The following is a 14027-nucleotide window of genomic DNA, read 5'->3' as shown; positions in this document are numbered from 1 at the left end:
ACCTTTGCTTTCTCCCTTTTACTTGAGCACAGAAGTTGGAAACATTGCAACTGTTTTAAACTTGTAAGAAGAAAGTTAGCTAGTGGTCCTTGCAGATTAGTGAGTGAAGAAACTGCCCTTGAAACCATCAAGGGGAAAATGCTGAGAGGGTGTTTTATATCACAGTTCAAAGACAGAACCACATTTATGTACAATTGTGTCTTTATTTTCAGTAGTGGTTTTTGAGCACTGGTGTGTTTTCCTTAACTTCTCAAGTTATTTAAAGCCAATTCTCACTCACAGTGGCCCTCCGTTGACCACAACGCTGCCCAGCTGGTGTGGCCTGATAGCCCGCTGTCTGACAAGTCCCCAGGTTTATGATGTAAGTAAAACAATTCAATACTTCTTGGTTTTGTTTTTTATTTATTAAACTTCAGTAAATTGCTGTTTTTTCCTTTTAGGTAATGTCCTAGTTTCAGCTGGTCTGGTGTAGACATACTGCAAGAAAAGTGCTGGTTTTCCTAGGCAGAAACAATTTAAGATACTCTCCCCTGCGTCAAAAGCTTATGTTGTTTGAGATCAGAAATATCTTATTGTTCAAATACTACATTAGAAAAATAACATTTAAGGATATGGGGAAATTATATGCTAGTCAATAACTCAGTTCAGTGAATCACTTCAAAATATTCACTTGCTGAAGTGAATATACACTTCTCAAGACTTTTGGACAAGATTCTTTGCCTGTTACTGCTAAACTGTGAGGTCTCCTTAGAGATGTCATTGACACACTTACCCAGCTGGAAAAAAGCCTGGTAGCACTTCCTTTCATTGTTTCCACTGTGAAATTTGAGAACAGATTTCAGAAACTGTTAATCAGTTACTTATCTCAGTCTAGCAGGTCACTACACTGTCTAAACAGCCCCGTCTTGCAATAATTAATGTTCCATTTTATTATTCTTGCAGGATCCTGATACTTGTCATTCTTATCTGTACAGTGCTTCTGAAATCTACAACTTTTCATGAGCTGCTTGTAAATAAAACTATTATACTATGTGGGACATCTCAAATTTGCAGGTTATCTGGGATATTAATATCTCTGTTCTCAAGTAGTCTTGGACCAGATGTCTATTAATCCTTTCCTAGAGAGTTATGAATTCTAATTGCAGCTTTGAAATATTTCCCTACATTTCTTTCTGGGTATCATTAGCATCTTACTTGTACCTGACAGAAAAATTTCAAAGGCCTTTGAGATACCTGTTGCCCATTTGAAACTATAGTAATGCAAGAAATTGGCCTAGTTCCCATCTTTGCAATGGCACTGGAGGTCTTAAAACGTGTCTAGATTGGAAGGCATGCATCAGACCAATTAGCCCATCTGTGCATTACCCATTGGTCTGTCTATGTATGATCTTATGAGAGTAATTGTCCAGTAATTGAGGGTCTAACCAAACATGAATGTGCAAGCTTTGACTCTCATTTTCTCTTATAGTTGGCTCTTATCTTTTTTTTTTTTCTTATTACTCACAATTGTTGGCTACTACCTGATGTGGAAACTTATTATTTAATGGATTGGCTCAGTGATATGCACAAGACATTAACCTCATTAAAAGTGCTTGTAAGGTTGTATACTTCGTTAAGGTGTATAATGTGGAACATTCCTATTCTATTCTCTTTCCTGTTCCTATTTCTTTGCAGTGCTGCATTTGTCTTAGGAAAGAATATAATTTTGAAGTTTTATTTCTAGCTTCTTTTCAAGATTTCTGAGCCCTGCAGTTTCTTTGCGTCTTTTTTTGTTATTTTACACAGCTGACTTAGCTACAGCACTTGACTTTGACATTTCATTACTGGCTGATAAGCTGTGGAATCTTTTTGCCTTTCTATTAAATGCAGGTGAAGCAACAGGGACAGCCATGTCTTTGTGGGGTAAGAAACTGCTTGGAATAGTGCTTTTGAGAGGTATTTCCAGGAAAATTAAATGGTACACTTGTGAGAATTCAAGACTGAAGATTTTCAGTTAAACAAGAAAAAAATAGTTTGTAAATACTTAATAAATTATCACATAGCTGTAAAATATGTTTCCCAAACAAGTATTAAACCCTCTATCTCAGTCCAGGTGCATGTCTGAGTTATGGTATCTATATAGAGAAGAAAGCAATAATTATGTGGCTATGCTGACTGTATATTTGTAGATTGTTCTTAGCTTTTGTTGTTTCAGGGTTTTTTTTCTTCTCTGACTTTATCACAACCTTACTTAGAATTCACTTCCATATGTTGGAGTAGGTCTTTTTTATTAAATGCCAAAGGGGAGTTTGGAAGTCTGAAAGTCAATCCTACAGTGCTGCACAGTGCCCACCCACAACTTATTCCTCAGCACGAGATCATGTCCTCTGAGTCTCAATTTGCATGGAGTATGTGTAGAGCTCTGAGTCAGCCCACAGGGGTGAGGTACAGTGGATTTTTTCCAGAGATGATGTTACTGTTCCTTGCTGACATTCACCCACTGCTTTAAGGCTGTGCCACTAGGCTGTTTCCAACCCAGACGGACAAGTTGGAATTTAAAGCATGAAAAGTTGCTGCAGTTAGCAGTCAAGTTTTGAAAGTTATAATTTTAATCCCTATTTTTCTCTTCTGGTGTTATCTTCAGTGCCTGGCCAGTTGGCAGGGCTTTCCAGCTTATCCTAAACTGATGTCACTCAGTTATTTTGCTTTTCCCTTTGAAATGTCCTTTGAAACTTCTAGTAATTTTCTGTTCTATCAGTCATTTATTCCAACTGAACAAAGCACTCCTGGGAATACTTTTTTGTTGTTTGTTTGGGGGCTCTTTCACACTTTTAAAAAAGTATATTTCTTGCATATACACCGTATGACAACTTGGTATGAAACTAGAAGGAATTGAAGTAATTTATAAATATGCAAGCCCAGTGAAGAAATTTGATTTGCAAACTTTGAAGGAGGTAACTCTCAAAATTGATTAGAAAACTGTTCAGCCAGGCTTCCTTCTTCCCCCTCCTTAGTGGCTCTAGCTTCATAGCAAAAATTACTTCGTTTCCTTGGTGAATTTAAATTCAGCTGAGAAAGAGAAACTAAATGAAGCATCAGGTTTAAGTTGGAATATATTTTGCATGGATGGTACTTAAGCTTTCATTTTGGAGCCACAAGATAAGTAACTTCTAATGCAAGTTTTGTTATCTGTGATGCCTGTGCTGTGTTCAGCACCAGCATTTGTGATGACTGCCAGCACTTCGCACATGCATCATACTTTGCTTGTGCTTTTTTTTTTACATTATCTTAGGAGGCAGTAAAGATTGGCTTTGTAAGCAGTAACTCATTTTTATAACAAAAAAAATCTCCAGCATGCATTCTTAGGAGCATGAACAGCTTTTACCACAAAGAGGATAGTCTACAGGGAGATCCCTCTAGGTTAGGGTCAGAACATCAAAGCAGAACTTAGGCTTTTGCAGAGTTTTGGCCATTTAACCATTCTAGTGTGTCAGTTTATGTAGTGTCATTCAGACCTGTGTTTTCTGAGTGAATTGAAGTTTTTCCTACAGAACCGTAGGGGATTGCAGAGGCCTGTTTAGGGTTATTCTTGGGAGTATTTCAAGTCTCTGTGGATCTATCTGGATACATTTCCTGTCTTTCTTGAAAGAATTGTTCATGCTGCATGAAGCACGATAGGTTTATTCACCAATCCTCTTTGTTTGCAAACATAGCAAATCTGTATAGTACATGAGATTTTTCGTGGGTGTTCTCTGGGGAAATGTATGAAATAAAATCCATGCTGCTTGCAGTACTATTCAGAATGGAAACAAATGAGTGGACCTTGGCTTGTAAGAAGCAATGTTTGTTCACTACTTTGAGAGAAAGCTCAGTGTTTTCTCTGGAACTGATCATGTTTGGGTACGTGTAAGTGCAGCCTGGGACAAACCAAGACAGTCAGGATTTGCCCTACAGTATAAAGACCCACTCTTTCAGCATCATGCTTCCAAGAGCTCTTCAGCCTTTTGGGGAGCTCAAGTATAGTGTGTTCTTACCAGTTTCTTATCTGAGAGGTGGCTGCAAGGGTTCACTGTTCAATAGCATTGTGGAGACAGGAGGTGCTTTGGGAGCTTGCTGCAGCCACTTCACACATGGCCCTGGTACAGCAATACCTTCTGGTGCTCTGTTAGCTCTGCCTTCCTTCCTTGGTGCCTCTCCAAGGGCAAACACCATGAAGGGGAACGTGTGATAGACCTTTGCAGCTTCTTCAACTTTTTAAAACATAATCAGTCAACACAGTCACAAACTGCCTGCTTCTTGCTCATTTTTCTGATTTTCATCCTTATTTGAATGCTGCCTCTTCAAAACAATATATATCTAGATAGCAGATTTTCTTAAATTAATTATTTTGTGACCCTTTTAATTATTTTCTTCTCAGACTTTTATTTTTTTTGCAACAAAAAGATTGCAAAGGCTGTTTCTGCTGATTGTAGCTGAACCCTTTAATTTCTGCTTTTTTTTTCCATTTAGGATGGTGCCAGTAGTTCAGTGTTTCCTTTGCAATCAAAAAAAACAAGTGTCCTAACCTGTATTTGCTCTTTGAGAACAGTGCTCTCTATCAGACTAACCCTGTCAAAAAAAGCAGTGATAAATTTGGATGCCATGAAGGTTCTAATAATTAGCATTCCTTCAAAGTAGAGCTTGTCTTGCGCCTAACCCTGAACTGCACCATTTCTTTTGTGGATTTTGGCAAACTCCTGACACATCTTCTAGTCCTTGTTAGTTATATATTCTGTATCATCTAGAGGCTTCTGCTGCTTTATTTTGTCTGACTATCTTTCTGACATAATGACAGGAAGCTTTCCCAGGAAGTTTTATTTAGCCAGGAGCTGCATATTTCATCATGGACAGGTTAATCAGCTTTTTCAATCTCCAGTGCCCTGAACTCCTGTTCTGCAGTAGAGGCAGAGCTTTCTGTTCACGTTGATCACAGACATCCCATCTCACATGGCCTTTGCCGCAGTGGGAGAAAATAATGTATTTGAGAACGCAGCCTGATCCGTGTCCAGCCTACTGAGGGAACACCAACACACATTTCAGCTCCTGCTAAGCAGTACAGAGCCATTCATGTGGAGAAATAATTGCTTTCAGTTGCAAGAAAGCAAGCTTATAGTACAGATTAGAATTTTCTTCAAATATGAAGAAAGCCCATTTTCTGACCAGTTCAGCTATTTTGCCATGTTAAACAGGAGTGGAACATGACAGTTGCTTGTTGTTGTATTATGCTGTGATAGAGAAATTAAGTGCTTTATTGCACTTTAGCATTTTCTATTCTCTGACTATATATTTCATTCCATGCCTGCTAAAATAAATCCACAGTGTTATGTGAGCCACTTTCTTAAATGATTTTGAGAAGAAAACACATCAGAATTAGTTACAAAACTATGAAGCAAGCACTTTGTAATATCCATCCTTTATGGTTCAGGAGCATTCTGAAGAACTAGGTCAAGTAATTCTTTATTTAGTAACAGGTAAAAGTGAGGAGATAGTTTGAAAGAATATTGTTAGTTCTTGATGTATAACAAAAAAGTGTTGAGGAATCCTTGAATATAGAGATTTTGGGCTTTCTGAGTTCTTATCAACTTGCATGAAAAGTTTACTAATGAATTTGAATAATTAGCAACATATGCAGCTTTGTATCTGGAGTGGCCAACCGTGCTTGATCTCTACTGCCTTCTAAATTGTCCTGCAAAACCCAGTATGTACCACTCATCTCTTGTACTTCTGATGTACTCCCAGTTCTACTAAATCCCTGGTTACCTGTTCCATAACCTAGTTCTTGGCTTCAGCTCCCTCTCCTCTCTCCCCAGTAGCAGCAGTTATACAGGGAACACTAAGCTGATTTGCAAACACTGGGTTCAAGGTTATTTTTAACATTTCTTAAGGTGGAACCTTATCTCTTCTGTATTGACATGTAGGTAAATTCTTCAGTTATGTTCTGGGCAAAGAAAGGTGCTGTGCACTGTATAAAGATTTTTTTTTTCTTTATTCAGAATCAGGAACAGCTTCGAGAAGAGGATTCTGATTTTATTCTGAATGATGGTGACCTTACCGTGACATATGGTGATACAACAATAACTGCAAATGGTTCTTCTGGCCCCCACACAGCTACCACTAATCTTGACAGCAGGAGAACAAAAAGTAGTTCAGAGGAAGCACTGGAACGTGATTTGGGAGCAACAGATCATGAAGTTACAAGCAGGGGTACCCAGCTAGTATTTCCTCTGGAATACAATGCATGATTACTGACTCAGTAAAAATAACTCTTGGTCTGTGAATGGATCAAGGAAGACTGCAGGCCACTGTGTCACTTGAGGTGGGGGTGTTTATTTAAACAAGTTAACATGCATAAGTGGTTTTACTAGGGGCTGAAGATGTCACCTATTTTTTACTCAAGATGCTGACAGTGGGGTTTTCTATATGTCTGAAAATAGACAAATGAGAAAACTGGTTATTCTCCTCTTTCCAACTGCTTATCAAATCCAAGTATAACTAGCATGCTGCAATTGTCTTGTTCAGCTGCAGCAGCTCTCTCTTTCAAGAGAGGTACATGAAAATGTCATAGAACTGAGCTTGTCTTGGCTTAGCTTGAGAATGTGAAAGGACAACTGTAAACTTGATAATTATTAAGAGACAAAAATGATTGTGTTTGTATCTGAATGTGGAGAGATCCATTGTTAACTCCTATGATGAGGTTGAGGAAACTCAAGTGAAATGGGACAGTAAACATTAGGGTTACAGATGTGTGAATGAAAAATTGGGGAATCTGTTACTGCAAAATGTACTTAATCTATTTCAGGGACAAAAAAGGAAAATAAGATTTCTTTGCTGGCCAGCTATTTAAATAGGAAGGCAATGAGAGCTACTTGTCCCTCTGGCTTTGGGCAACTTGACTATTACTCTTAGCCTAACTTCTAGTGCCTCAAAAGAACATCCATCTAAGATGTACCTGAAGTCGACATGAGCCTGGAGCCAGGCTCTCTCGTGTAGCAGCCATGAAGTAAAACTTTCTTTCATATGAAGATAGTTGGAAACTTGGGCTGGAGAAAACAGCAGATAGGAGGAGGAGAGAAAAAAGAGAGAGAGAGAGAGGTAGTATTGAATTTGCATGGAACCAGGAGGTTTCATATTGCTCAGAAGAATCCATGGACTCTGCTTACAGTTCTTGTGTGTGATAAACAGCAAACATCTAATTAAACAGACAAACAAATACTACTGTTTTTACCATTTGTGACTATCCTAAAAGAAAGCTGTTTACCCTTGTTCTCTTTCGCAGAGTAGATGTGAAACTTCAGTGGGGCATTGCACAACAGCATATAAGCTACAGAAGTGATGAACTGTAGTATCATTTTAAATGTGAAAAGGGAAAAATCTCTGACTAGTATTTAGCCCACTTACATGTAGGCTAGCTTTAACTTATTGCTAAATGCTTTTTAATTTCCAGATGAGGAGATAATAATTGTCTTTACCAATAGCTGAAAAATGTATGCTTTGAAGAGCCTTTCAGCTATTTAAAGCATGCTAAAATGTGATTTCATTCTCATGTCTCAAAAGATTTATTTTTTTAAAGAGTTTGTGGCCCACTAATGTGATGTAATATCAGTTTGTCCAAAAAAGTGTGTTTTTCTTGCTGCCATTTCAGTTGTTCCTCTCATAAAACTTGTGTGTGAGTAAATACCCACTCTGTTTTTCCTTAACTATTAAACTTATTGGGCTAACCTCAGTATGTGAACTTCCTGCTGCAGAGAAACTTTGCAGTCATGTTGTCTAGTCTGCTTTCTTTTAAATGTGTTCTCTAATGAGCGATCTACCTCCCTGTCTGTGCCTCCAAGGTAAATCTATAAAGGGTATTGACCTGTAATGACTGTCTTACATTATTAAGAGACTAGGAAACCAGGAGTCTTTTTGGAAAAATTGTAAGACTAATATAGAATATTCCCACTTGGAAGGGACATACAAGGATCATCAAAGTCCAACTCCTGGCCTTCCATAGCACCATCCCCAAGGGTCACATTGTGTGCCTGAGAGTATTGTCCAAATGCTTCTTGAGGTCTATCAGGCTTGGTGCTGTGACCACTTCCCTGGGGAGCCTGTTCAGTGCCCGACCATGCTTTGGGTGAACATCCTTTTTCTAATATCCAACCTAAACCTCCCCTGATGCAGCTTCAGGCCATTCCCTGGGTCCTGTCACTGGTCACCACAGAGATGAGATCATTGCCTGCCCATCCTCTTCCCCTCATGAGGAAGTTGTAAACTGCAATGAGGGAACTTTGTTCTTAAATGGTGCAGAGTAACAAACCCTGATGAAGATTGCTGAGCAGAACACTCCTTTTCAGGCCTGCATGTGTTTTGCAAAAAAAAAAAAAAAAAAAAAAAAAAAAAGCCAATTCCCTTCCCTGGGAGCACAGGCAGTTTATCAGTTAAAGCTGAGGAGACAGGAGCAGATCCTGTGACTGCCAAGAGCACTGGACAAGGGGCCCAACACTGGAATTTTCAGGGTGCTTTCCGTGAAATGTGTTTTAAGTGCTGCTGATGCTGGCTTCAGGAGCAGCTCTGATCCTCTATCTCCAGTTATCAGAAAGGAGGAACACTATGACAAGTGTGTTTACACTGTGTTACGTGTCTACTATGCAATGTAAGCTGGCTTTTCTGATAAGCCTCAACAAGGATGAAGTATCACATACTTGGTACTGGACCAAGTCTAGGCCTATTCCAAAGATGCATGTTTTCTGGCCTATGAAAAGACAAAAAAAAAAATTATTTACTTTTACAATGAAGGAATGGCCTTTGGGGAAAGGACTGTAGGAATTTTAACCGGAGGAGAGAAAAAGTTGTTCTTTTTTGGGTGAACTTCCAAAAAGCTGATCTGAAGCAAGTAAATAACAAAGGTTAAAATGATGTCTCTTATTAATGAAAAGATGGCTACTATGTTTTACTCCCGGGGTGGGGAGGGAAAGCTCTCAAAGTAGAATTTTTAGCAACACTAACAGATTTAATGAGCTGCTCATGCTACTTAGGAGGCCAGATTCTGTGATTTTCATCTTTATAATAAGATTGGCATGGTCCTTCAGGTACAATATCAATTTAACTCCAATTGCAGTCTCTCTCTAGACAGTATTGGTCAGAAGAATGTCTTTTAGTCTTATTCTGGATAGTAAAAGCCTAAGAACTAATATGCTTCACATGCCATTCAAAGAAAGGTTCAGTGTTTCTTTTAACTCTGAAGGAGCTCCCTGGAATAACATGCTTGACCTCAGCCTTGGCAGACATGGTGTCTGCTTCTGCACAAGTGTGGGAATGGAATTTGGATACTCTCAAGCCTAAACTTCATATGCTTTTCTTTAACATTTGGGGGAGGACCTTTTTGGGGGAGAAACCAGAGAAGTTACAGATGCATCAGCAGGGAGTATTCCTCTCCAAAATTACTGAACTCATGACCCACTGAAACTTTAGAAGAAAGGGAAGACAACCCATGACTAGGAGACACAGACCATCCAGGAGAAAAGCAGCCAGTAAATACCCTGGGCTGGCTATGAACAATCTTGGTCATAATCAGACTTGGAGAAAGTAGGACAAAGCTGCTGAATAGGTTGCACACATTAATCAGTCGAAATAATGTAGATTAACAAATTCAAATATCCCTATAATGAAAAACACTCTTTGTAAGAAGCAGCCCATGCAAACCTTATTTTCAATGCAGAAGCAGCGTCCTGCTTCCCAAGGTTTAGGGGAGAGCTTAATATGGTACAGTGAAAAACCACAGATACTTCTTGGTCTGGAATTTTTGGAAGTTCCATTCTGAAAAATAACTTCCAGTAGAAATAAGCCTGCAAAGTGAAAGAGGAGGAAAGTGTGGAGGAAACAGTGAATTACAAAGCCAGGAAATGGTTTAAACAGGCAGCTCTACTGTGGGAACAGCACAGTAAACAATTGCTATTCTTAATCTTGCAGTCCTAAATGCTGAGAAGTTATGAGACTTCTGCATACCTTATCTAAAACAAGGGCAGTGGGATAATGCAAAAGTAATAAAACCACCCCATCTTAACTGTTCACAAAATCAAAGGCTTTTACAGGGCAGCACTGACTTGCTTCTGCTCCAGAGCAAGGACAGTAACTTTGAACAGTTTTTTTAAAGCAACCTCACATCATTACTGTTTTCTTAATTCTAAAATACCTATAGTAATCCTGAGAGCAGTTCTATGGTAACATTAGTGTGATAAATATGGAGGTGCTTTATGAAACATGCACACATACAAACAGGATGCAAATACTTATCTAATATTTGATTCATTTGATACTTGCAATTTATAGAAAGTTTTGTTATGGAAATTAAACAGTTACAACAAAGCAATTCAATGTTAGAATCAGTTCAGATTTTCAGGTAATAAATAATCTATCTGGTTTGGCTGCTTTATTCACTTCCTCTGGTACTTTCTTGATAATAATCTATTTTGCACTGCCCTACATGGACTTGCTGACATCCAAAATGCCAGTGGGCATGAAGATTTATCTAGGAACTGAATGTTAACGGGGCGACAGCTCATTATAATTTATACTGGAATAAAAGTCTTTATTAATTGCCTGCACTGTCTCTGTCAGGGAACTTGCTGGTGGAGAAAAATATCTGCAGGGAGGGAGAGAAGCCCTGGCTTATTGAACACCTGCTAAGCTGTCATGGCCAAAGCCAGTGCTCCCCTCAGGTTCTTGTGCAGTAGTACAGAGCCAGAAAGGATTTCTCTTGGTGCATGCAAGGGAGCAGCAATCTTTGCCACAGGAAAATGGAAAAGATTCGGGTTAGTTCTAGCTTTTATTAACATAGTAATTTAAATTTAATTTTCTGAAGCCCCATTTCCTGCAGTTTTTTCACCTTTTGGAGCTTGAAAATGTCACATAAACATATTAGATATGGATTTTTAAAAAGGAGAGAGAGAGGCAGAATAGTTCACTTTGGTGCCTCAGTACAATTTCAAAGCTATGCTACACTGCTAACTTATGCAAATCTGATTAATTAAATGGCAATAATTTGAAATGCTGCAATTAAAGGTTACTTTCCTGCTTCTAATTGAAAAAAAACCCTCCCGATTTGCATTCCCTCAGAGAAAGTGAATGCCCAACTTAAAAGGTTTTTGCTGCAATGTTAAAATACTTAACTTCAGGCTATAAGAAATGAATTGGATTTATTTTTTAACTACTAAAATCTCAGAAGTTGTTATTTCTGAGGCAGGGAGAAGTAGGTCATGCAGTTCCGTGTTGTAATATATTTATGACTTTTGTTTCCAGACTTTAGTTTAATCAGGGAGGTTATCCTCCACTGCCTGATTTTGAATTTCAGTCCTAAATTGCTTGGCTTGAATGTCTTGATGTTGACACAGATTAATACCAGAAAGCAGAACACCAGAAGGCATTCTTCTGGATCGCATCAGCCGATTAGTAATAGCTGTTGTGAAATAACAACTTCCAGCACACGGGGTCACTTGAGGTAAGTTTGTCTGATTTGAGTTTGGGCTATCACAAGTAAAGAAAGAGAGGTAAAATCACATGACCCGTAGCTGGTTCTGGGGGAGCAAGGAGAATGTAAGCCATCTAAGGATGTCCCAAATTTGTGTCCTTCCTTTAAGGGAGACAGGCTGCTATGCCTTGCCTTTGCAGTTACAGCCTAGCTGCTACAGGTTGCCTGTTAATTAGTTTTGGTCTGTTCATAATGTTCAAGATCAGAAGCAGCATTTAACCTGAATTTTCAGCTTGCCGTTCCTGTAGCTCTTACTCTCTTGTCACTTATAAATGTATCAGTGAAGTTTCAGGAGGTGTCTTAGGGTTACTTCAAACATAAAAACGCACTAGGTATCCAAAGCATATCATGCTGTCCTGACCAAGGCTGCTGTGGTAGATTGTCTGCCCAAAACTTTCAGTGCTTCAGTTCCCTTGAGGCACCTAAAGCCTGCATGGTATGATAAGTTCAAGCTGAAAGTGGTCCAACTGCTGTCAGGAAGGGCTGGAAGATATACCGAGTCCTAGCCTTCCAAGAGATAAACACAGTTTCTTGTGTACAAGAAACTGGATGCTGCTGCACCAAATGTCTTTAACATTGTTGAAGTAATTGCTGTAAGCAGAGTTTAGTAGAACTGGAATATAGTACTGTATCCCTTGACATATCCTCTTTGTTGTGTTGACAGCTACAGGACAACTGCCCTTTCAATATTTGCACTTGAAGCAGTGAGGATGTAAGGAGAACAGCAACTCTCTGCAATACCAGGGCTGGTTTCTTGGTCTTCAGCACACCAATGTGTGCAGGTCTCTGAGTCCCAGTTTGGGAGCTCAGTATCCTAAGGAGGTTAAATAGCAAGGAATGATCATTTAAATATAAGTGGGTGGGGAGGAAAGAGAAAGCAAAATATTGTGAAACCTCTCCATATTGTAGGGAATAGTAGCAGTGGAGGATGGGGAATAAACACCTGCTGGGCTTTCTGCCACTGGTTGGCTTGTGTACAAGCTTGGCTAAACTTTCATTCATGTGTACAAGATACTGCAGTAACTTCAGCTTTGTGTCTCTTGATTGAGGCTTCATCCAAGAACTCTCTTCTCAAGAGAAGAAATGCTAATGCTGCTTGGAAATCCTGCTCAACAACAAGTTTCAGGTTAGGTACGAAGATGGTGTTAGTGTTCTAGGTCAGCATTTCTCATTACTTCCTTACCTCAAATAGACCTTGAAGTACACAAATAGACACTGGGAAGTAGCAAGGTACAAGGTGGTGGTAGCTTTTGTGGCATTCATGATTTGACACTGAGTTACACCATTGGCTGCACTAGAAAAAATAATCATAGTTGTCATTTGTAGTCAAGTCAGAAATATGTTTTCCCTTCTTATTTGGCTGATAGTAATGCAGAACTTACTGTGGCTTGACACATTTGTGACACACATGAACTTTGTATTTTATCTCCAAAGTGAAAAAGGCTGATACTGTCAGGTCTTTCCTCAAGGCAAAGCCAGCAACTCAGCTCTCTTCTCACAGTACAGAACTGATTTGGAGAACCATTCCTTAAAATCTAATTAATGGTTTCCACCTTGGAGCACCCACCAGTTGCTTTGATACCCTTGTCTTTTAGGAAGGGTTGCAAGGTACAACAAAAAGTAAACATTATTATGTAGAGAAATAAAATACAGATTTACATCAACATGGCTGGGATAGAGAGGTGTTATAACTTCTAAATCTGTTGTTAGAAAGAGTGAATGATCATGCAGACAAAGGAGGTCTGGATGATATACTTCATTTTATAACATATTTGGAAAGTCCTTTCTCAAGAAGCCTTGGCTAATGCTGTCATAGTCACTGAAGGAAGATGAATCTATGAGGATTAATAACTCACCATTTATTTTCTGTTCTGTTTCTTATCTTTTCACCAGTTTTCACAATGGAAAGAAGTTACTAACACTTATCTAGAGATTTGTAGGGCTGGATCTGGAGAAGGGAATCATAGGAAAGTGAAAAACGTGGGGCATATTCAGTTAATTTTGGAATCTAAGGTTGATTGTAAAATGGAGTGTTGCACTTAGTGAAAAGCATCTCCAGTGTTTATGTGCCTACAAGGGCAACGTCCTATAAAATAGCTGCTTGTCTGTCAGAAAGAGCTTGGAATCACCCTGGTCAGTGCTCAGAAGACAGCAGGAGTGATTAAAAAGACAATGCTGAGAGCTGAAGCCAAACTCACAAACCATCTGTTGCACTATAAATCCCAGTGCAGACGCTGCTTGCTGGTGCTGTCCAGAGCAGTGATGTGTGGGTGGCTTTGCCAGTCCTCTGAGAGGACATGAGGCACAGCCTTGGCAGAGACACCAGAGGAGAGTCTGTTTTGTCTTGCATTATCCTATCATATATAGTCAGTAAATTTTCAGTATGCTAACATCAGCTGAATATTTGAACTGGCTCAAACAAAGGAGGAGTGGAAACTAACAAAAAGAGATGGTGATCAGAATTTCACTCTATGTGAAGAGCTACAGACATTCTGCACAC

General features: G+C 39.1%; 1 protein-coding gene across 2 annotated transcripts in view; it reads left to right on the top strand.

Annotated features, from left to right (window-relative positions):
* SLC9A7 (solute carrier family 9 member A7) overlaps window positions 1–7750 on the top strand; it is a gene marked incomplete at its 5' end in the record, with an annotated part of 67853 nt that extends 60103 nt beyond the window's left edge. For both annotated transcript variants that reach the window (XM_083885239.1, XM_083885238.1), the window contains 2 exons: window positions 256–361; window positions 6012–7750. In XM_083885239.1, coding sequence (XP_083741365.1) covers window positions 256–361; window positions 6012–6260 — 355 coding nt within the window. In that variant the 3' untranslated portion in view covers window positions 6261–7750. The remainder of the gene's footprint in view (window positions 1–255; window positions 362–6011) is intronic.
* Between the last annotated feature and the right edge of the window lie 6277 nt (window positions 7751–14027).

The sequence above is a fragment of the Zosterops lateralis genome, assembly GCF_965231275.1.
Source record: "Zosterops lateralis genome assembly, chromosome: 2".
In the NCBI taxonomy this organism is placed as follows: domain Eukaryota; kingdom Metazoa; phylum Chordata; class Aves; order Passeriformes; family Zosteropidae; genus Zosterops; species Zosterops lateralis.
Note: the sequence above shows the minus strand (reverse complement) of the source record. Positions and strands in the feature narration are given on the sequence as shown.